We start from the raw sequence: 23090 nt of genomic DNA, 5'->3' as shown, positions 1-23090 counted from the left end.
GGTGGGACATGCAGCCAGGACACCCATTGAGATCGACCTGAAACCCCATCTCACAGGACAGTAACAATAATAATCTACTATTTTACGTGTATACCCTTGTCATTCTCTAATAATTATTTTTACCTCACCTGGGGCCTGCAAAAAAAACAAAAAAACTGCCTGGATTCAGGCTAGTTATGAAATAGGCGCGCGCAGCGCGCAGAATTTTTCTGGGCCACGCCCACTTCAGGTTATTGTTGGTTACGCCCCTTCTCTACTGTTGAACTAGCCTCGAGACCAGGCCGATTAAAATCGGCCTTGATTCGAGGCTACTGCTGGACTAGATTCTATTTAGCCTAACACAAATGTTACAGAACACAACATCTTGATTCTCATCATGATGGAGAAACAGCAAAGTTGTATATTTTGCAAGACCAGAACTGGTTTGGACTTTTCAAATGATTGCTTGGGGAACAAAAAATTGTTAGCTGGGAGCTTGGTCTGGAAGACTTGAAAGTGATTCTCTCTTGCCATAGCAATGATAGCATGCAACACTTATAGACTAATAGTCTTGATCACTTATAGTTCTAGCATGCTTGTATGTTTTGCACTGCAGAAGAAGTTCACAGCATTTTTTTGCTTATGTGTTTACTGTAGTGACGACCATTGCCTATTCACCTAGGAAAAAGTGATCAAGGTTTCCGGACTGGTGGTAAGGCCCTGCAACCTCCAAAAAAAATTTCCAGACAAAAAATAGTTGTTATAGCAGTTGCTTTCTGCGCATGCTCAGTATGATCTTCTGATCTCTATAAAAACATGGATTTAATTTGTGATTGCTACATGTACTACTGACTGAATATTTCCTACTACCTTTTCTACTGGGCTCTGCAATAAAAATGTTGGCAGGATTAGCAAGAAAGGTATCATTTGTTGCATTCTATTGCTCCTTAACTTTTACCATGCTATAAATAATTTGCCATTCTAGATTGGATTGGTCCTGGCCGGAGTCACTGCTCTCCCATGGCTGCTCTTCGTGATTGGATTTGGATTGGCTGCCCCGGTATATACAAGAATTATATATAATTATGTATAGCTTGCTACACTGAATCTATGATTATAGTGCATGCATGCATGAGGACGCAGCTGAGCTATATACTGTGGCATGGCTCATGCACTAATATTAAAATTAACTGCATGCATGCATGGTTATTTCTGTTGCAGAATTTCTCAGGTATACCTGCTGCACAAGGCTCTGTGTTCTTCCCTCATTTTATTATCTCCCTGCTGGGTATTCCAACCATTGTGCTGGGAGTTGTTCATGCTCTCAGCATGTCAGGATCTGTGGCTAAGATTATCGGGACCATTGTATCCGTTATAATTATAAGACCTATATAATTATAGTTACTTTGCCCGAATATATTATATTATAGACCTGCATGCATGTGCATACACTATTATATAGTCTTCAATATACACTGCATGCATGTGGTCCTTAACAGTTTATTTCAGACAACATTTTTCAGCGTCCTGTTTCTTCTCTGTCTGGGAATGATCTTATACATCAATGGGATAGGATTACTTTCCATCAGATCTGGTTTTGTGAGCCATTCTCTGAACCTCCAGTTTGCTGGTGCACTACTAGCCACACTGTCATGGGTGAGTGTGGACTGTGCAGTGTAGTTTTTGTTGTTGTATACCCATGCAGAAATGCCATAATTATCCTAGACAGACTAATATATATATATAGGATCTACAAACCAACTGTATATATATAGTAACCACAGATATATAATTAGCTATTATGTGCATGCATGCACTGAGGGATATAGTTTACATGTATAACCATGCACTGTATAATTATACCAATAACTCCCCCTCAGTCTCTATAATTATATATAATTATATAATCATTTTATTATACATGCAGACTAGTATGATGATGTCATGGACGTTTTATGAAGTTCCTGAAGCCAACAGCAACAGCGAAAAATACTAGCAAAGTCAGAAAAGTGACTTGAACCTGCATGCATGCATGATTGTTTAAACTTAACAAACATTGTTATTGACTTTTAGTTTGTTGATAATAGAATACAACAATTGTGTTATAGTTATAGCTAATTATACTTTTACTGTATGCAATAATAATTTTTTTTAACAATGATAATTATAATGCAACGTTTGGCCGGCAGCAGCAACAGCACCAATAATAGAAAAACAGCTCGCACAATGTGTGGTAACTGTTTATCTGATTACTCACTTGATATAATAGCATGGCATGCATGTTATGAATAAACACTACATGTATGCATGCACATTATCATAATTATACTGTTTTTGTGTGCATGCATGCATGTACACCCCTCGATCTCTCTATCGATACATGCATTTATTATAGAGACTATTATACATGCAGTCTGCATGATGATAATAAATTATATGGACTACCGTATAGCGGGTATATTTCGAGGGTATACATTTTCGTGGATGTGCCTTTAGAAAGGTTTTCGCGGATTTAATTTTCGTGGAATAGCGCCTTTTTTGCAGCATGCATGCATGGAATATTAAATTCGCGGTTATAAATGTTCGCGATTCATGCATAATCCGCAAAAACCACGAACATTTACACCCTCGAAATATACCCTCTATATACGGTATCTATATGAAGTGCTCAAGCAAGCACCATGATAAAACTATTTTTTACATGCAGTCCATGCAAAGCAGAAATTTAAAACAAAAAAGTCTTGACCTTTATAATAGTCTACTATATTAATTATAATTATATGTTGTGGGTGCGTTTCCTTTTAGATCCCGCACAACATTCTTACACCCAGTACATGCCACCATTATGTTGTTATAGAGAACATGCAGGTATAAATACATATTCAGATCCACAAACCTCATCCATGCATTGTGTTGCCCTTTGTATAGTGTCTATCTAATGGTGTGTTGCATTCCTCATGCAAAGTTTAAGTGCATTTATAGTGCATGGTCAGCTCTTACTGTAATTTTTGCGCCACAAAAATGAGCGCACAAAGGGAACGGAGAAAAACACATGAGCCTCACTTAACTGTCGCCTTATTTAGAGTAATGGCCACGTCAAAGTTCCAGCTTTGATGGTTTCATTTGGCGCCCATGCAACTCTAGATTCAAAACAGATTGTATAAACTGTTTCAAGATTATATAGAGACTGCATGTATATGAGTGGCACCTTATATATATACCGGTATTAATACAGTATATAGACACATAATTATCATGTATATTAGCTTCAACTCCTAATTACGACATCTGCGAGGCGCATAACTTATGAAGTGCATGCATGGTGCACCACATTATATAGTCCCCAAAATGTGACATAAGACAAAATTAAGACGCAGATAATATAAACACACAGTGTAATTCTCTGAGTCAGTGTTCATGCACTATCTAGCTGACTGGAACTGTCCACCTTCAAGCCATGGGAACGTCGATATACAAAACCAGGATGGAGCGTCTTACTCCACAGATCCTGTATCGCCTATATAATTATAGCTAAATCACATAATTAATAATAATTATGTCAAACCGCTTGAGTGCTGCTAATTTTGCTATCCGGGCATCAACCACCATGGCATATAGTACACTAGTCAATAAGAGCTAACTATTATATAGGCCCTTTATGATAAATTAGGCTTTTTTTAACTCATTATTCTATTCTGAAAAATGTTCGTATTCTCATAAAAAATCCGATTATTCTCAGATTATTCCCAAAAGATGTGACATAACAAAATTAAGACGTAGACATAAATATAGCACACAACGGACTTTATAATCAAGATTTTCAGTGTTAATTATCTTGCTGACGAATATTCACTTTCAGCCATTAATTTTTTTGCAATGAGAACATCGTTATGCAAAACTTAATGTAATGATCTTTACCAAAAATGAACATTGATGCCTATTATAATTATTCCCTTTAGACACCAATAATTATGCTAAAACTGATTATAAAAGCTGTGTTTGTATATACTGTCCACAATGAACGTTTATTTTCTGCGGTGAGTTTATTTCTTCATATCATGCATAGTGATTGCTATATTGCATGCTGCATGCATGGCTGGTGAGCTTGAGAGGTGGTGGCCTGCATGCATGCATGGCCATGCATTGTGTTGAGTGTTCATAACATAAAATAAGGGTTATAGATCTACAATAACATATTATGTAGCAACTCTTAAAAATCAATTGAGAGGACGTAAATACCGAGCATACTTGTTGTTGCCATGCAGAATCTTGTCTTTGATCTTCCCACCATGAATATTGATGGTAGATTCCCCTATATACATGCACACTGGGGCGGTTTCTCATAATAATTTTTTATTCATTATATCAAGATATTATAATAATGGCTATCACTTGAACAGCGTAGAGACTATCTTTCTCTTTCAAGCTGTCAAATATAATTATAAGATAATTAACAACCTGTAGACTGTCTGTCCTTTAATCATTTTTATACCCCCAACATCCACCATAAGATCACACAAATACCTTATTACTTTGTAAACATGCTGGAGTTAACTGTTATAGAATGATATTCTTTTTTTGTAAATAATTGTTTTTTGTGGAACTCTCTGCCTAGCTCTGTTGTATGTAGTAGTTCTCTCACTAGTTTTAAAGTAGCCCTACAATCTCACCTTTTAACCTCTCATGCATTTCAAACAGTATTTTTATTTGCGTTTTTATTTGTGTTATGGGGAGCACCCTTAAGAGGCCTAACAGCCTATTGTGCTACCCTTTCCCATGCAGGTTAAATAAAAAAAAGAGGAAGAGTACACAACTCCAATATAGGGGGCGTTTCTTCCAACCTACGTCGCAACCACATGCTGTTGTATAAAACTTACTGTGAAATCAAATATGCAATGAATAACATAGTGATGATTGTGATAATTATCACTAATGTTATTCATTTACAACTGCCACAGTAACTGCCACAGTATAGGAAAGGCATATAGTTACTATTGCCTTTCTGCTAGTTGTGGTTACAACAGCTAGTATCTGTGACGTAAGACTGGAGGAATGCTTTTTGTGTAATAGTCAAGAGTTCATTAGGAAGAGTACGCAACTCCAATAGACTGTACAAAAAGCATTCCTCCAATCTTACGTCACAGATACTGGCTGTTGTAACCGCAACTAGCAGGAAAGGCAATGAGTAACTATGTTATTCGTTGCCTTCCTACTGGCAGTTGTAAATGAATAACATTAGTGATAATTATCACAATCTTCACTATGTTATTCATTGCAAATTTGATTTCACAGTTTATACAACAACAATGTTGTCAACATGTGGTTGTGACGCAGGTTGGAGAAACGCCCCCTATGGTTTTAAGTGGAGTTGCGTACTCTTCCTAATGAACTCTTGATACAGTCTATTGGAGTTGCGTACTCATCCTATGACATAAAAACAACAATATTATGTGTGTTATAGAATTATAATCCTATACATAATTATTATATAATTATATCGGCTTAGTACTTTTTTATTGCAGAATATGCGGCCAAGATATACTTGTGAGAGAGCAGCTAGTTCTGGGATTCGAGGCCCCCCCCCCCCCCCCCAAAAGGCTACAATGTAGGATGGCGTTCAACAACGCGCAATAAGGTAAAGATCGTATTTAAAACAAACTGTTTCAGCGTTCCTATGGGAAACTAGCCTCGAATCCAGGCCGATTAAAATACGGCCTTGGCATGCATGTGTAATTAATCATAGGCGTGGTCCATACACGCCCACGTACTATCCACTATGACATAGTCTATGTACTTGAAGCTTTATAGCCTAGCTAGCTAGCTGTGGCACTCAATGGTATTGTCGAGAAGGCTTGCACACTAGTCTGAAACAAAAAGAGGCTCTCATCTACCTCTATGATGGTTGGATGGTCGTGATGTTTTGAACTTGGTTTCTGTACAAATGAGAGCTTCTTCTGACTTCAGACTAGTGTGCAAGCCTTCTCGACAACACCATAGAGGGCCACAGCTAGCCAGCAAGTCTTCTAGACAACGCAATAGAGAGCATAAGCCACAGCTTCACAGGAGACAAATATTTGATACGGAAAGAAAATAGTAAACAACTAGTTTACGGTATAATTTTACAAAGATTTACTAAAGTATAACGAGTTACCCAGATACTGGCCATGCAATAGAGACTCGGCCTGGTCTCGAGGCGTATTTTAATCGGCCTGGTCTCGAGGCTAATGGGAAACTTGAGAATAATCATCTGAGGTGGAGATGTAGCCTCCTTATATATAATGAAGAAAGGAAGATGGGGAAAGTGCGAGGCTAGTGGAAGATGAAGCCTGTTGCCTCTATAAAAACAATTCCTTTTGGAGAGTGTCTCACAATTTACATGCTGTTCACTACTGACTGAGTGAATACTTCTGCTGTTGCTTCTACTGCGCTCTGCAATAAGATGTTGGAAGGACTAGCAAGAAAGGTGCATGTTGTTGCATTCTATTGCTTCTATACTAGCATAGCTATTAAATGTCTGACATTGAAGTTAGCTGCTTGTATAAAGCAGTTTTACCAGTAATGATGCCTCGATGCGATTTTAACTGTAGTCAGGAGTGATATAGTATAGGAGCAATAGAATGCAACATTGAATTCTATTGCTCCTATAATAATTATTATTATTATTACAGCTAAAATATACTTTCATGCATGCTGATCATTTTGACGTCAAAGTTAGCATGCACCTATATACCATGTTAGATTGGATTGGTCCTGGCTGTAGTCACTGCATGCTCTCACATGGTTGCTCTTTGTGCTCGGATTTGCATCATCCCAACCGGTAAAAGTTGTGCATTGATTTAATATAATCATCTAATTATCAAAATGGATTAATTCTGCATGTGTATACAGTAGACTCTCGCTATTCCGGCTCTCTGAAGTACGGCCACCTCGATATACCGGCCATTTGGCTTGGCACGGAATACTATCTATATGTTTTCTGCACAAAACTCACCCTGAAGTATGGCTACTCGCTATTCCGTTTACCGGCCAGTGCTGGCTGTGTCCCAAACAAGGTTTTTATATGTATATTATACGGCCGGATAGGACGTTTTGGGTGTGGTTTAGCAAATAAAATTGGATTACACTTAAATAGAAACAGAATGATTCATTATCCTTCATTATCCTCGAGACAAGAACCGCAAAAGTAGTTATTAGATTCGAGGTAAGGCCACGGCTATTTTCTGAGAAACAGCCACCTCGCTATTCCGACCAAGCTGCATGGTCCCAAGGGTGACCGGATTAATGAGAGTCTACTGTACACATAATAGCTCACCTATTATAATGTAGCTATGTATATAGTGGGAATATGTAATAGTTATATATAACACGGGCACGAGGGATTGTATGGTGTATATTGCACTGAAGCATGAGGGCTGAGTGCAATATACACCATGCATGCATCCCGAGTGCACGTGTTATAACTAGTTTATATCCCTATAGCAAAACAAAATACACCACAGTTTCTACAAAAATTACTGAAAGAGACTAGTCACAGCTGCTTGCATCTTAGCCTCGAGACCAGGCCGATTAAAATACGGCCTGTCTCTATATTGCATGGGTGATCATGATAGTGCAAATGCGCGAACTGAGTTACCCAGAATCTGGGTAACTCGTTATACTACTTTAGAGTTTGTTTACTAGTTTCTTTCCGTATTAATTTTAACAAATATTTGTCTCCTATGAAGCTGTGGCTTATGCTCTCTATTGCGTTGTCGAGAAGACTTGCTGGCTAGCTGTGGCCCTCTATGGTGTTGTCGAGAAGGCTTGCACACTAGTCTGAAGCCAGAAGAAGCTCTTATTTGTACAGAAACCAAGTTCAAAACATCACGACCATCCAACCATCATAGAGAGCCTCTTCTGGTTTCAGACTAGTGTGCAAGCCTTCTCGACAACACCATAGAGTGCCACAGCTAGCTAGCTAGGCTATAAAGCTTCATGTACATAGTAGACAGTACGTGGGCGTGTATGGACCACACCTATGATTAATTACACATGCAATAGATACCAGGCTGTATTTTAATCGGCCTGGATTCGAGGCTACTTGTATCTCTGTTCAAAGACACCATGCAGTATCTGACCGTTCAAGATTACTGTCACAAAACGTTGGGCTCCTCGCTCGACGCTACAAGAGTAAAGCAGCCCCACCCCCTGAACGTTGCAAAAACACTCTCTTCCCTACGCTACTGCTGCAAAACAGCCCCACCCCAAAGGCAAAAAATCGAGCTGCCCACCTCAATGAAAAAAGCCACTCTCAACTCTGACATGCCTACAACCAGTGATTGTGTCCTAGGACTGTTCAAGCAGACAGTAAAGAACTAAAGAACTGGACAAACCTATAGATATAACTGTAAGCCTGTGCTATGTGGTATTGTAAAAATATACCATGTATATATATCATTAAATCCCTCAAGGCTTTGTGGTCAGTGCAGAATATGAGATACAGTGCAGAATATGAGATTCATGCATTATGGTGCATTTTGAACATAGCAACAGCAATCCACCGGCAATGAGGATTATGACAGCAGCAACAAACTGAGGGATGTGATTAGGAGTGAAGTATTGTACGTTGCCATCAAACAATCAAACAGTCTTGGTTGAACCGTCAGGATATTTCAGGACCCTGTTTTGTAATGCAGCAATGATAAACCGCAAGAGTTTAGAATAAGAGAGAAGGACGAGTGTGCCTAAGGCAGCAACTGGGTTCCTGTTGGAGAGGAGCTTTGCAAATGAGTCAGAGTACTTGCTTAAAAGATAATAAGAAACATTAGAAGAAACAAGTAAGCGGGAAAGACAAGTTGAAGGAGAACTTTTGCTTGAGAGTTCATTCCATTATAAAAGCATGTCTCGGTTCCCAGGTCAAGATTCACCCATGATATGAAAACTGTTAAAAAGTTGTTTAAAGTAGGAAACAAAATTGCTCTATTAGCAGCTACTATGTTGGCATAAAAAATGAGGCCATGAATATTTCCAGTTGCTATAGTGATGTTGAGCATGAGAATTAAAGCAACTAATGATATGCCTGCCAGCGCAAATGGTATTAGTAGAAGAAGGTAAAGATTAGAGCATTCTTTACAGTTTGACGTAGCCAACACAAGACTGAAATTTGATATACATTCTCCACACAAGACACCACTTCGATTGTAGGCACACTGTTCGTCAGGGTTGCTTAGACTGATGTTGATTGGTTTTTCTACACAATAATCAAATGTACAGCTGCTAACAACATACCCTGTTCCATTGGTGGTATTTGCAACTCTTATCCATATGTTACTTTCCAGCTTTAAGGTTCCATTTTCCTCAGAACAGTTGGTTATCTGAAAGTCTTGTTGCAGGACTTTATCACAGTCACAGTGGCGGATCTAGAAAAAGTGATAGGTAGGTGCTGCAAGAGTCTACTTCAATAAATGCGCGCGGTAGCGCGCGAAAATTCGGTGTTATGCCCCCTTTTGACGTCATTTCCGGTAGGTGCGGTGTCAATAATAAAGACAGATAATTTTGCAAGTGTTGTACTGCACTCTATTCTTGTCGAGCCTAGTCTGCACTGCAGTGCACAGCTTTTAAAGATACTACTGTACTAGATAGGTCTACAGCTACTCAGCTAGCTAGTACCAAGTCTGAGTGACTTTCATCAACCAATGACAAAGATAATTAATTTGTCCAAGGTCAGGGGGGTGCTTGAGCACCCTCTGCTACCTGTTGGATCCGCCCCTGCAGTCACACTTGCACTCAATATTGGACTGGCCATGGACTGGTTTGAGTCCACTAGGGCATATATGCAGGGTAGAAAAGAAATATTAACAAGTTGTCTTGAAATTCCTAAATTGTTGCATGGACCCTCGGCATAGAGTTCCACTTGAGCAGAGCTGTCTTGTGAGAATACATTGTACTCTAATTCTGTGCACTGATTTCCAACTTCCTGTTTTGCTTGTCCTTCTTTGAGGCGAGCAACTCCACTCTCACTGATAACAAAACTGCGAATTGTTGCATTCATTGGATTTCTAACTTGGTCAACAGCCTTAACACTGATTGTAAACGTGTGTCCCTTTTTTGTAGAACCATAGCCATATTGTGAATGGTTACACAAAATGACCTGAACAGGCCTAGAGGAGATTGATGTTGGTTTGGTGGAAGATTTCACGGTTTTATGGATGTATAGTCTAGTCCTTTTGAAGTTCTATATTCAGCATTATGATTTGCTGTACACCTGTCCAACAGACCTCCGTAGATGTCTGCTCCTGACTGGGTAGCTGTGTTGTTAGTCATGAATGTGTTGATACGGTTGTCTCGATCATAGCTGTTCCTATACAGTTTAATTGTTTGAATGAAGCAGTCAGAAAAAATGGTTTGGGTTGCATCAGTTTCTGTTGCCCCTACTCTGCAGGCACCACTCTCTGTGTCATCTGCCACAAATATTCCCCCTCCGTACTGAGCCAAGTTGTTGTTAATCATTAACTTGACATAAATATTATGCAAATTTTGATTTTCTTGATTCTTTTTAAATAGATAAAGTTTCGAATTTTGCTGTAGATATACTGCACCTCCACTATAGTATTAGCTGCGTTTGAGTCAATGTTGACATATGATTGAGTAAGTTCGACAGTTGAAGATACTGCATAAATACCTCCACCATTTCCAGCAATGTTGTGAGCAATCTCACTTTGTCCATATATATAAGATTGAAAAACAACTCTGCTAGAATATTCATAAATCCCTCCACCGTTCTTGTGTGCTGTGTTGTGATAGATCTTAATTGGCTCATTTACGAAGAGTGTACTCTCTCTCAGAAATACCCCTCCTCCAGAGGTAGCTGTATTGTTGGTGATGATAACTCCTTCTGTGTTAATGAATATTTCACTCCGGTCAGCGCGCTGATAGCTCCACCAAACACACCGCGATTGTTACTGAGTGTTGTAGGTCCATTAAACTCGACTCGACTGTCGAAAACATAAATAATGCCTCCATTCTCCATAGAACTGGCCATGTTATTAGTAATGTTAGTGTCTTTCAAGATCAAGGCAGACTGAAAAATGTTAATCACTCCACCGTAGGAAGCATTGTTGTTGGCTATCGTACTGTTAATGATGGACGCGTTGGCTGAGCCAACACAAATCACTTCACCATTGTTGTATGTCAGCTCACTGTTGGAGATGGACACACTTCCTGAGTAAACATTAATCACTCCACCGCCATAGTCAGCACTGTTGTTTGTCAGTTCACTGTTGAAGATGGACACAGTAAGGCCTGAGCCAACATGAATTGCTCCACCCCACTGGTCAGCTCTGTTGTATGTCAGCGTACTGTTGGAGATGGACATATTACATGAGTGAACATCAATTGCTCCACCACTCTGGTCAGCACTGTTGTTTGTCAGCTCGCTGTTGGAGATATCAACACTACCTGAGTGGAAAACACTAATCGCTCCACCATAGTCACCTAAAATATATGTTGCTCGTAGGGCGATAGACCTAAGTCTAAATGGCTTATACTATGAAGGGTGGGTAAGTGACATTGACAAAGTGCTACAGATCCATAGTCAAGAGACTTTAACTTGCTATGGAACTCGACGTTCGTGTAAGACATCTGTATATGTGAAAACAAAGAGAACAAGGTAAAAATGTATACAGAAACAGGGAATTATAACAATAACTAATTTGTGTTGTATAACCAGGTAATTCTATTTTGGAGCAAGGGGAAAATGGTAGTAAGTACACCAACTCCATTCTGTATTGTTGAAACTAGAACTCTCGATTGTCAATTTGGCCCACACTATTACAAAGAGAAGACAAAGAAGAGCTCGAGGGTATTTATTCAAGGCAGTCGCAAAATAGAATGCTTGGCACACGTAACAATAAAAAAATGTATTTTGTACCCTGAGTATTCTTCTATTCATGCACACGAAACTCGAGCCATTACCCTACGTACCCTTAAAGAAAAAAAATGGCTGAACTAAAAGCTGAACTCAACGAACACCCTGATGCTCCAAAATCTAAAACGCTTTACTATATCTCCTTGCCAACTGTAGAATCACATCAAGGTCATCCTACAGGTGAGGGAGTTGCAGGGTTCACTCAAAGAATAAATGAAAAAGTAGCACAAAAAATTGCGGAAATAGTTAGCCAAGGTATTACTGACATTCATCAGGTAAGGACACTCCTTCGCCACTATGTGATGCAAGGGGATATATGCAAGGGAAATCTACCAGATCCCAACGATAGGGGATACTTTCCAACGAACACTGACTTAAGAAATCATATTTACATGGCTAAGCGAGCCCTACAACTGTCATGCCTAGACCAAAAGCCTGATATGAAACTCAAAGTTGAACAATGGAATAAAATGTACCCTGAGAGTAGCCACCATTTTCGTCCATATGTAGCTAAAAAGAATAGCGAAGATCAAAAAGAAACTCAGAATGAAACAATAATGGGGGATAGTTTCAGCGGAAATGATGGAATTGATGGAGAGTTGTCAATAACTGACAACGAGCAATATGAGCAAACCCTTCTATGGGTGCACCAAACAGACTGGCAAAAGCAGCTTTTAGGTCGATATGGTAACACGATAAGCCTTATTGATGCCACGTATAAAACAACTAAGTATGAACTTGCTTTGTTCTTCATGTGTTCGCACAAATGTTGGGTACTCAGTAGTGGCAGAATTTATCATACAAAGTGAAACAACAAAGCATATTCTGGAAGCTCTAACAATACTAAAAGCTTGGAACCCAACATGGCACCCACAATACTTTATGTGTGACTACTCTGAAGCAGAGCTAACAGCCCTTGAAACAGCTTTCTCAGGAGTCACTGTCTATTTATGTGATTTTCACCGAGAGCAAGCATGGACCCGATGGTTAAGGACCATAAGCACGGCCTCTCTACTTCTGAAGCAGATACTGTACTTACCTTACTTCGAGCTTGTGCATGGGCTCAACCAGGTGAGGATGAGGATATTGCCGCCCTCTATAAGCTTGCAGTGAATGACCTGAAACAATCAGATGTATGGAAAAACCATCTCATGGTAAGACAGTGGCTTTCTACAAAATGGCTAAACATCCCCAAGGTATGTACTTTTTATACAGAACTATAATAAAGCCAACACATACATGTATTAATCTTTCCTTACAGCGCTGGGCCAGAGCCTTTAGAGACAACTGCTACCACGCTGCTGTTGATACGAACAACGGAACGGAGGCCCAAAATAAGCTGTTTAAGTACACTTTCTTGCCTAGAAAAAAGCAAAAGGCAACCCTCTCGAGTACAGTGACCATTATTGTCGAAAATTACTTGCCGAGTGTGAAATACAAGTACTTATTGCAAAACTACCAGCAACTATCTCAGTACCGCGCATACAATAGCTGTATACCATCATACCTTCATAATCGCCCTCGATCTGTTGTCTTGCACTGCCTTGATAGAAGAACCAACAGTACAAAATTTCTAGCGCAATCCCTAAAGGTTGTAGATAATGCCCTTGGGATATTTGATATTGCAGGAGGCAAGCATACAGTGAATTTCAGGCTCAATACTGACAACAAAACCCCTTCATGTACATGCAAGGATTGGATTAGACACTACCTTCATTGTAAGCACTTTTTTACAGTATTTTGACATACTAAACAATGGCAGTGGGAAAGGTTACCGCAAGAATATCAAAACAGTGCTTACCTTTCAACAGACATACTAGCTTTGCAAAGCCATTTTTCACAATCATCTGCTCAAGTGCAATCTGTAAATCACGATACTGAGATTTCTTGTGAAACAGGACCTACACCCGACGATATTCCTACAAGGGTAAGAAGATTAGTTTGTACGGTAACCTTCATTATTTTATACAGGAACATGAAATGTCTTCAAGAAAAGCAAGAGAGAGAGAGCTCGAATCACACTTAAATCCCTGGAGACACTAAGTTATTCATGTTCTGACAGCAAGCTGTTGCTTGATTTGGGGATAAGCTACAAGTATTGTTAGGAGAGTTTCGAGAGCAATTACCACAAGAAAAAAACAGAATTCAAAGCTTCGGAATAGGGTTGGAAAGAAAGCTGATTGGCTACGAAAGGTAAGCATCCTTCAGCAGTAAGTAAAAACACAGTCTATAATTATTATAATCAGTGTACTTTGTACAGGAGAAAATTAAAGTCCCTACAACCACTGACACGATGGCGGGCAAGATTCCTGATTCTAATGATAAGCGCCACAGCAGCACAGGTATATATACATGTATATACTATACAGTACTCATGTACTGTGTATAATTAAAGTAGGGGCTGTTGTTACGATGGAGAAAATCGATGTTTGTTAGGTACCGTATAAGCTCTATTTAAGGCACCACATAAAAATATTTACGCTGGTAAAGGTAACCGTATTAGAGGTTGGAAAAGCTGTTTTTTTATCTCCAATTAGAAGGCGGCCCTCTAAACTAATTTTCCTCAGCCTCAAAACTAATTTTCAACCTCTGAATACAGCCACCTATACCAGTGAAAATATTTTTATGTGGCGCCTTAAATAGAGCTTATACGGTACTCTTTGCCAACAAGATTATCATTACGTTACGGTACCTGGTAAATGTAGTTGGGAAGAAGCGGTCTAGATGTGGAGACTGTGAGGGCTGTCACGAGGCCAATGACTGTGGAACCTGTACACTTTGCCTAGACAAGCCCAAGTTTGGAGGTCCTGGGAGGAAAAAACAGTTTTGCGTCACCAAGAAATGTAAATTTTTGCCACATCTGAGACACTTCAGCCAACACATTATAATATAACTTTTTCAGGTGTACAGCTCGCAAAGACCAAATGCAACTCATCAATAAATGTGTTGGCTCACCCTTCTATCAACATGCAGGATCAGCCCTCTGGACCTTACTCGTGGTCTCCTTAATGGTCAATTTATCACTCCACCTGGTGTCAGCATGCCAGCTATACCTGTACCAGTACTACAAAACATGGTAGAAACAAATACATGGCCAGAAGACTTCAATAAGTATAGTTGATGTTCTGTAGCTGTTGTGTCTCTGTCTCTGTTGTTTACTACACTATACAACATTTTTACTATGTGTTTTTATGAATGATGTAATGAAATAATGACGTAACCGTTTCAAACAGGGTGAACTCAGAGACCTTAGGAATGTGTGTGTTAAAGACATGCGGATGACACGCAGATGTCGTACCTCCTCTGGGGTGAACTTAGTGAATCCCCTTCCGTTTCTGCTTTCCGCATTCCGTTTCCGTTTTCCTTTTCCTTCTTTTCCATGCACCCTGACATCACAGCTAGTACATACACCATCTTAATTACTTTATCCGGCATGCACTGAGCCGAAAATCTATAGTCTCGAATTCCAGCCGGTTCTCATTGTAAGCGTGGGAGGGACTCATTGTAAGCGTCAATGAGAACCGGCTGGAATTCGGGACTACCGAAAATCCTCTCTCCAATGTTATGCGTCATAATTGTTCAGAGTAGTACAGTTGGAGTGTACACATGATATCATGATCAGTGTATGTGTGCATAGGCTATTAGTGATGGGCAATGACATCACAATCACCACCATCTGTATCATGTATAACGTAGCCAAAAATCCTCTAGCTGATCTTGCATGCATGGCTGTTGCACGCAGATAAAATACAGGAGCAAATGCATGAGGAGAATCAGATCTCCTCAGGTTACTATGGTTAACACAGGGATAGTGCTACCCGAGGAAGGGCTGGCTGGCGAGTCTAGGATAGTGCCACTGGATCCAAGACTGACTCACATGCATCATGTGCATTAGCCTCGAATCCACGCAGATTAATCTGTGTGGATTCAAAGCTACATGTGCAAAGATAATTAAGAGGAAGTTTTGGTAGAGATCGCTAAATTAACTTCTATTCTACTGATACTCTGCATCAGAGGAGTGATGGCCTCTATAAAAACAATGTTTTTGGTCCACAATTATTAATTTGATTGCTACAAAACTACTGACTGAATATTTCCTGCTACCTTTTCTACTGGACTCTGCAATAAAAATGTTGGCAGGATTAGCAAGAAAGGTATCATTTGTTGCATTCTATTGCTTCTCAGCTATATATCATAGCTTCTTAAGTTCTAACTTTTATCATGCTATAAATAATTTGCCATGCTAGATTGGAGTGGTTCTGGCCGGAGTCACTGCTCTCCCATGGCTGCTCTTCGTGATTGGATTTGGATTGGCCGCCCTGGTATATACAATAATTATATGTATAGCTTGCTACACTGTATCTATAATTATCGTGCATGTAATGTAATAAGACGCAGCTGAGCTATATACTGTGGCATGGCTCATGCACTAATATTAAACTTAACTGCATGCATGCATGGTTATTTCTGTTGCAGAATTTCTCAGGTATACCTGCTGCACAAGGCTCTGTGTTCTTCCCCCATTTTATCATCTCCCTGCTGGGCATTCCAACCATTGTGCTGGGAGTGGTTCATGCTCTTGGTGTATCAGGATCTGTGGCTAAGATTATCGGGACCATTGTATCCGTTATAACTATAAGACCTATAATAATTATTAGTTACTTTGCCCGAATATATATTATAGACCCATGCATGCATGCATAAATAATTATATATAGTCTTCAATATACACTGTGGTCCTTAACAGTTTATTTCAGACAACATTTTTCAGTATTCTGTTTCTTCTCTGTCTGGGAATGATCTTATACTTCAATGGAATTGCATTAATTTCCAGTTCTGTTTCAGTTTCCATCAGATCTAGTTCTGTGTTCCATGCTCTGAACCTCCAGTTTGCTGGTGCGCTACTAGCCACACTGTCATGGGTGAGTACATGTATACGTGCATGCAGTATAATAATTATGCATGCATGCATGTATAGAAGTGTTTTTACTGAATAAAAATGTGTGCACTATAATATACTGTATATATGTGCCACACAATTTGACTATTAATTTAACCGTAATTATCCATGCATGCTGATTAGCAGATACATGCACTGAGAGCCAGAGGGATACATGTCATCACTGCACACCTGTTTATTTTGTACTCCCCCTCTATAATTATATATATACACAGACTAGTCAGATGATGGTATGGACGTTCTATGAAGTTCCTGAAGCCGGCAGCAGCAGCAGCAGCGATAAACCAGTATAAAAAAACAAAGTCAGAAAAGTGACTTGTGAGTGTACCTGTTTATTTTTTTTTGTTTATTGACTTTTATAGTTAGTGAACTATAATAATAGAATACAATGTGTCATATAATGTTTACTGACATGCAATGAACCTTATTCAAAACTCAACTTTCTCTGCCATATAATTATATGCATGAGCACTAGCCTCGATCCCAGTAGTTGTTTGCTTTTATAATCGTACACGTTATAAAAGCGAAAACTCGGCCTGGGATCGAGGCTAGCATTATGAGCATGCACATCATAAGTGCATGGTATAAGTATAGATGCATGGCATGCATGGGTTGTCTGACTGAGTTAATTTAAAGTATATACTCCCAGAAGTATAGTGATAGTTATAGAGCTAGGGTGAGTATAATAATGGTGCGCTGCTATAATTATATGCATGCATGCATGGACATCATGCAATTAAGTTCCATGCAATCATATACGATTGCATGAGGTAAAAGTGTTTACTTGCTCTGTAATATTGACTTTGACAGTGAGAGTTTGTTGTTGAAACTGAAGCCGGTGCAACCATCAGTAACACATCTCTATAATATATTAATATTTTGAAGTTATCAATGCATGGTTCCTTATATTTTACTACAAACATGGGCATCACAATTATAGAGTGCTAGTCTCATGACCAGGTCAGGAGTCTAAACAATAGCGGTGTTTCTGCTGCCATCCTCAGTAGCAATAAAGGAATCGATTGGTTGTCACTGCCAAAGAAGTGTCTTCTGGGAAGTATTTCCTGCTGTATACTGCCCCAGAGGCTGTTGTTGAAAACCACTGTTGGAAGATTCATTTTTTGTTGTACCACAGAGTCAATGTATTAAAAAACCACGCCCAGATCACACCCAAATACAATCAATACCAGGCCTAGTAGGCGACCTAGCGTTCAATTGGAGACGGATCGGCCTGGGGTCGAGGCTACCTGCCTTTTTTCATGATCAGCAATAAAACCGTTATAATACCTATATAGCAATAAGGGCATGTTTTAATGCTGGTGTCCTTATATATAGGTGCTCTGGGTTGAGTAATTCACTCATTGACAATTATACGTTGAACTTCGTGCATTTAAACGTAACCTTGAGTTGCCTCATCCTTGTGCATGCCGGCACACATTAAATTGCTAAAATAACTGATATGCAGTGGAACCCCTCTATAACGGACACCTTTGGGGAACTTTCAATGTTTTGGCCTTTATAATACAGTCATGCAGAGGTGGCCTTTGTTGAGAGGTTGTTGTATACACAAACTGTTCATTTGGGACCTGGGTTCCTGGCCGTTATATAGCAGCTGGCCTTTATTCAGATGTGGTTGCTAACAGGGGTTGCACTGTAGTTAACCATTTGTATCATGTATTACTGATACAGAACCTGACTCGCAGTTCAACACTCACATGAAACTATACATGTGTCTTAAGTTTCAATGTTGAATGTGAGAGTGCCTATATACAACCACTTGAACACCAAGGTATTTCTCCTAAAATTCAATTGTTGAGGGTAGGATCTTTCAGACCTGACGCAACTTATGGATACCCTATATATATGCAGACTCATCATTATGCCATCATGTCTGTGTGACTGTCAAGGTAAATCCCTAGATACACTTAAATATCTTCTGTATACACATTAGTCATTCCTCAGTGTTCTGTATACATTTTTTGTTGTGGTGTATAGGGTTAGGTTGTACTTTGTTGGCTACTGCAATGCAATACAGATATCATAAAAGCTAAGTCCTCGCAACAATACCTGCAAATTCCAGAGTATACAGATGCAAACACATAACTTCATAAGTCTATGTTCTACACAATGCTGTGCCTGCATGTTGCCTGTGAATGCTGTTTTGATGCACTACAATTCTACACAAGAAAGTATTAAAGGGGAAAGGTTGTCTAGAGATGACATTAGCCTCGAGACGACATTAGCCTCGAGACCTGGCCGATTAAAATCAGCCTGGTCTCGAGGCTAGAGATGACATCGATAAAAACACTGATTTTTGTGCTAAACATTTTAATACTGACTGAAGATTTCCTGCTGCCTCTTCTTTTCTACTACAGCTGTAATTAAAATGTTGGAAGGACTAGCAAGAAAGGTGTTGTTGCATTTTATTGCTCCTATTAATTTTTATGATTTATAGCTCTTGACAAGAGTCTTGTGAATTGAAATAATTATTAATGTATCTCTGACACCTTGCAGATTGGATTGGGCTTGGCTGGTTTCACTATTCTACCATGGCTGCTCATTGTGATCGGATTCGGATGGACCACTGTTGTAAGTATACGTATGCGTGTGACTGTGTGCACACACAGCTATATCAGTTATATATATATGCATCAGCCATGTGTATATTCAATGCCGGCATTGACCTAGTGCTGCAAGAGTATTGGAACGTATTGCATGTGTAACTCAGTTGGCATTACTATAATCTGTGTGCATGCACTCTACTCCCCTGTTTCCAGGCCGACGGTTATACACCGGTGGGTTCTACGTGGTTTCCCCATTGGTTCATCTCTCTGCTGGGTATTCCAATCATCGTGCTGGGAGCTGTTCATGCTGTTATCAGTGCACGATCTGCAATTAGGATCCTCAGGACCATTGTATCCTCATTAATGCTTTATCTGTAGAGACCTCACTGACTGGAGAGACGATCAATTTCTCTGCATTGGAACTTCCAACTGATTTTGTTGGAGAGTGATTAGTTTAATACTGTTAAAATGTATTTTCTGCCCATTACAAACTGTGATTTGTCAACACACATACACAGTCATGATAATGTCTATGTGTATAATTAGCTAAGAGTGCAATAATTATGGGATTAATAGCACGAGTAACAAGCAATGGCAAGGCTACTAATTGCACGAGGCGTAGCCGAGTGCTATTAACCTTGCCAGTGCTATTAATCCCTTATTGCACGAGTATATAGCCATACTATTGATTGTTAATCGTTTGTGACGCAGTTTTAAGGACATTTTTAGCTGCAGTTTCAGTAAAAAAATTAGCCGTGGCCGTTATTCGAGCGTGCGGTCGTCAAGGCAGTAATTGCACGTCGTTAATGACGACATGCAATTACTGATACGCAATTAATCACTGTACGAATCACAGTGAATAATAGGACAACATGCGATTAATACATGTACATACTTATGACTGCATGTGTTCTTTAACATCTCCTCAGACGACAGTGTTCAGTGTTTTATTCCTTCTCTGTCTTGGGATGATCTTATTCGGTGCAGGAAGCTTCATTATTTACCAATCAACCTATGGTCATGCCTTCTATCATCCTGTAAACTTGGCGTTTGCAGGAGCACTAATTGCCACTATGTCCTGGGTAAGTGTATTCTTTTAATTGTTAGCTTAATTGTGGTACTATTATATAACTCTGATAACTACAAAATACAACGGCAAAAGTTTGGCTATAATTACTTGTACTGCACAGTAATGAAAACATGTTAGTCTTTCTCTCTCTTATAATTATAATAATTATACAGACTGGTCAGTTGATGGCATGGACCTTCTATGAGGAAGCTATCACCAATAACCAACAATACACTATATAGCCGATAATAGCTGCATGCATGCATGGTGCGTGATTTTGTACACTATTAGCTTAACATGCTAAGCGTCTAAGAGCTAGTGTTAGCATTATTGAAACTCAACATGCAGTTCAAATTAGCGAGTTATTGTTGTGTGTTGCCTATACTATATAGAGCTGTCACAATGAACGTTTATAATCTATGGTGAAATAAACTCATATGTCTTATCATGATCAGGCTATTGTATGCTGCACAGATGTCAGGCGAGCTTGAGAAGCTGAGAGGGTGATGACCTGCATGCATGGCCATAATGTGCATCTTATTAAATATTGAGTGTTCATAACATAGAGGGGGGTTTAGGTCTATATACACGTAACCTATATATTAACTCTTAAAAATCAATTGAGAAGACGTATGCATGTGCATATACTGTTAGTAATCATACTTGTTGTTGCCAAGCAGACTCTTGTCTCCGATAAGTATTCATGGTAGATTCCCCCACACACTGCATAGAGTTCTCACATATCAACCACAAGCATGTAGGTCCGGCTGTTACGCATCATGGCTATATAGTGCCCAAAAATGTAGTTTCAGAATCAGCGATACATGCAAGACAGTATATAATTATTATAGGCCTGCACACAATAATTTGGTTTTCGAACAAGCTACGTACAGTAAGTAAAACAAAAAATCATTCGAGTAACCTTTAGGAATCCCTCAAAGATTGCATGAGATGTGTTTAAATAAAAATTTATGTGGTGGAGGCCTATAGGGCCCATGCATAACTCTCTTAGAGCTACTGGATTCCATAGATAGAACAGTAAGAGCGATTGGAAACGAAAAATGTTCACGTGAAACTCTCCGCGTTATAGGGTGTGGCTAAAACTACAAAGGATTATAATTATGGTAAAGATTGTCAACAACACAAACGAATAATAGGGTGTGACTATAGGTAGTATTGTATAATTATGTGCGCGGACTTTTTGCGTATGCGTGAAATGAAGCCTGCATGATTGTAGTGATATACTCTGAACAGTACTGATTCAACATTCTGTATAGCGCCATATTCTTCTTGTGTCTGGGGACCATTGTTATGACACCAGAGAAGTCTCAGGAGATGATTCTGGCCTCTATAAAAACATATCTTTTTGGAGAGTGTCTCATAATTTTACATGCTGCAAAACTACTGATCCATGATTGCCTGAAGATTTCTTATACCTATATACTCAAACACTCTAAATGTTGGAAGGACCTGCGAGAAAAGTGTTGTTTCGTTTACATTGCTACTATTTACAGCTCTCGTATCTATTGCATGCATGTTGCTAATAATTACCTCCGACACCTTGCAGCTTGGATTGGGCTTGGCTGGTTTCACTATTCTACCGTATACACGTATACGAGAGATCGAGGTTAAACAGACTCGGTCACAGCAAAGTAATTCTCCAAAAAATAAATAATTGTTGAAGGTATCTCTTTTAGACCTCCCCATGCATGGCTGCTGCATGCAGACCCAACTTTCTCACACCCAATATACATCGCACCATCTTGCAAGCATACACTTAGCCTCGATTCTAGGTCGCTTGAAAAAAGCGGCCTGGTATATACCTTGTATGCGCATGCGTGTACATTACCCCAAAAAGGGGGTAATCCGTGTATTTGTGGATACTGTCAGTAAAATAAACCGTATACTATTTGTATTCTGATTTTACAGTCCGAGTATTGTGCAAAGATGACTGAGTTCTTACGCCCTTTATTGTATCCAGCCAAGTCTCTACTTAACGACACCCTACACTGTAAGGCTACATATGTTATAGGAACGGCATGATGTGTTCCTGTGGGTCCCCTGATGAGGCTGTGGTAATATAGACCAGGCAAGTGTTCTGCTACTAAATCTTGCCTTTATGTTCGACAAGAAGTCATTGCTGAAGATAAAGAAGCTAATAATTACTCCTGAAAGCTTTTAATAAGCTTTAACTCGACACTCAGGAAGTTATTCACTCAAGATCTACTGATGTATTAAAAACTCCACCATGCACTCTTCCTAGCTGGCAGCTCTAGCTGTCTGGGAGGTTTTCTTGAACTGTCTCTTTGATAAACAGAGCTAGAAGAAGCAACACTGCTGCAGTATAATTATTCTATTTTGATTAGTGTCTCTGAAAGCTGCCATTGTGGTCACATTGTCATACCCTTTTGTAACTTTGTCCGTTTTTTTACAATTTGTATGATGAAATTGTTGTCAATTATTTCGCGCATGCGCATACAAGGTATACCAGGCCGCCTTTTTCAAGCGGCCTGGAATCGAGGCTAGCATATATGATTGTTGAGGGTATCTCTTTTAGACCTCCCCATGCATGGCTGCATGCAGACACAACTTTCTCACACCCAGTATAGATCG

At 39.4% G+C, this 23090-nt stretch overlaps 3 protein-coding genes and 2 long non-coding RNA genes across 9 annotated transcripts; 4 read left to right on the top strand and 1 right to left on the bottom strand.

Annotated features, from left to right (window-relative positions):
- The first annotated feature begins 742 nt into the window (after nt 1-742).
- On the top strand, nt 743-2143 carry LOC135337028 (uncharacterized). Its single transcript, XM_064532923.1, has 5 exons — nt 743-899; nt 965-1039; nt 1201-1344; nt 1489-1635; nt 1907-2143. Exons 1-5 carry the CDS (start codon nt 876-878, stop codon nt 1973-1975), a joined length of 459 nt encoding a protein of 152 aa, XP_064388993.1. The 5' UTR covers nt 743-875; the 3' UTR covers nt 1976-2143.
- Nucleotides 2144-11478: 9335 nt separating this feature from the next.
- Nucleotides 11479-14926, top strand: LOC135337033 (uncharacterized). Of its 3 annotated transcripts, none has more exons than XR_010395004.1 (5): nt 11479-11626; nt 13696-13811; nt 13856-14226; nt 14590-14727; nt 14787-14926. It is a non-coding gene; the product is annotated as an uncharacterized LOC135337033 (long non-coding RNA). The 3 variants fall into 3 exon arrangements; XR_010395005.1 differs by lacking the exon at nt 11479-11626 and having other exon boundaries at nt 13679-13811; nt 13856-14077; nt 14145-14226; XR_010395003.1 differs by lacking the exon at nt 11479-11626 and having other exon boundaries at nt 13679-13811.
- LOC135337032 (uncharacterized) lies at nt 11677-14975 on the bottom strand. Of its 3 annotated transcripts, XR_010395001.1 has the most exons (6): nt 14840-14975; nt 14577-14691; nt 13686-13803; nt 13392-13469; nt 12924-13002; nt 11681-12058 (listed from the first exon to the last, which is right to left on the bottom strand). It is a non-coding gene; the product is annotated as an uncharacterized LOC135337032 (long non-coding RNA). The 3 variants fall into 3 exon arrangements; XR_010395002.1 differs by lacking the exon at nt 14840-14975 and having other exon boundaries at nt 11677-12058; nt 13144-13469; nt 14577-14717; XR_010395000.1 differs by lacking the exon at nt 14840-14975 and having other exon boundaries at nt 14577-14717.
- Nucleotides 14976-15895: 920 nt separating this feature from the next.
- Nucleotides 15896-17283, top strand: LOC135337027 (uncharacterized). The gene is made up of 5 exons (XM_064532922.1): nt 15896-16038; nt 16132-16206; nt 16361-16504; nt 16642-16806; nt 17060-17283. Exons 1-5 carry the CDS (start codon nt 16015-16017, stop codon nt 17135-17137), a joined length of 486 nt encoding a protein of 161 aa, XP_064388992.1. The 5' UTR covers nt 15896-16014; the 3' UTR covers nt 17138-17283.
- Nucleotides 17284-19097: 1814 nt separating this feature from the next.
- Nucleotides 19098-20928, top strand: LOC135337026 (uncharacterized). The gene is made up of 5 exons (XM_064532921.1): nt 19098-19254; nt 19359-19433; nt 19622-19759; nt 20338-20490; nt 20651-20928. Exons 1-5 carry the CDS (start codon nt 19231-19233, stop codon nt 20717-20719), a joined length of 459 nt encoding a protein of 152 aa, XP_064388991.1. The 5' UTR covers nt 19098-19230; the 3' UTR covers nt 20720-20928.
- Nucleotides 20929-23090: the final 2162 nt, after the last annotated feature.

Source organism: Halichondria panicea, chromosome 6 (assembly GCF_963675165.1).
Source record: "Halichondria panicea chromosome 6, odHalPani1.1, whole genome shotgun sequence".
In the NCBI taxonomy this organism is placed as follows: Eukaryota; Metazoa; Porifera; class Demospongiae; order Suberitida; family Halichondriidae; genus Halichondria; species Halichondria panicea.
This window is presented reverse-complemented; position numbering and strand designations above follow the sequence as displayed.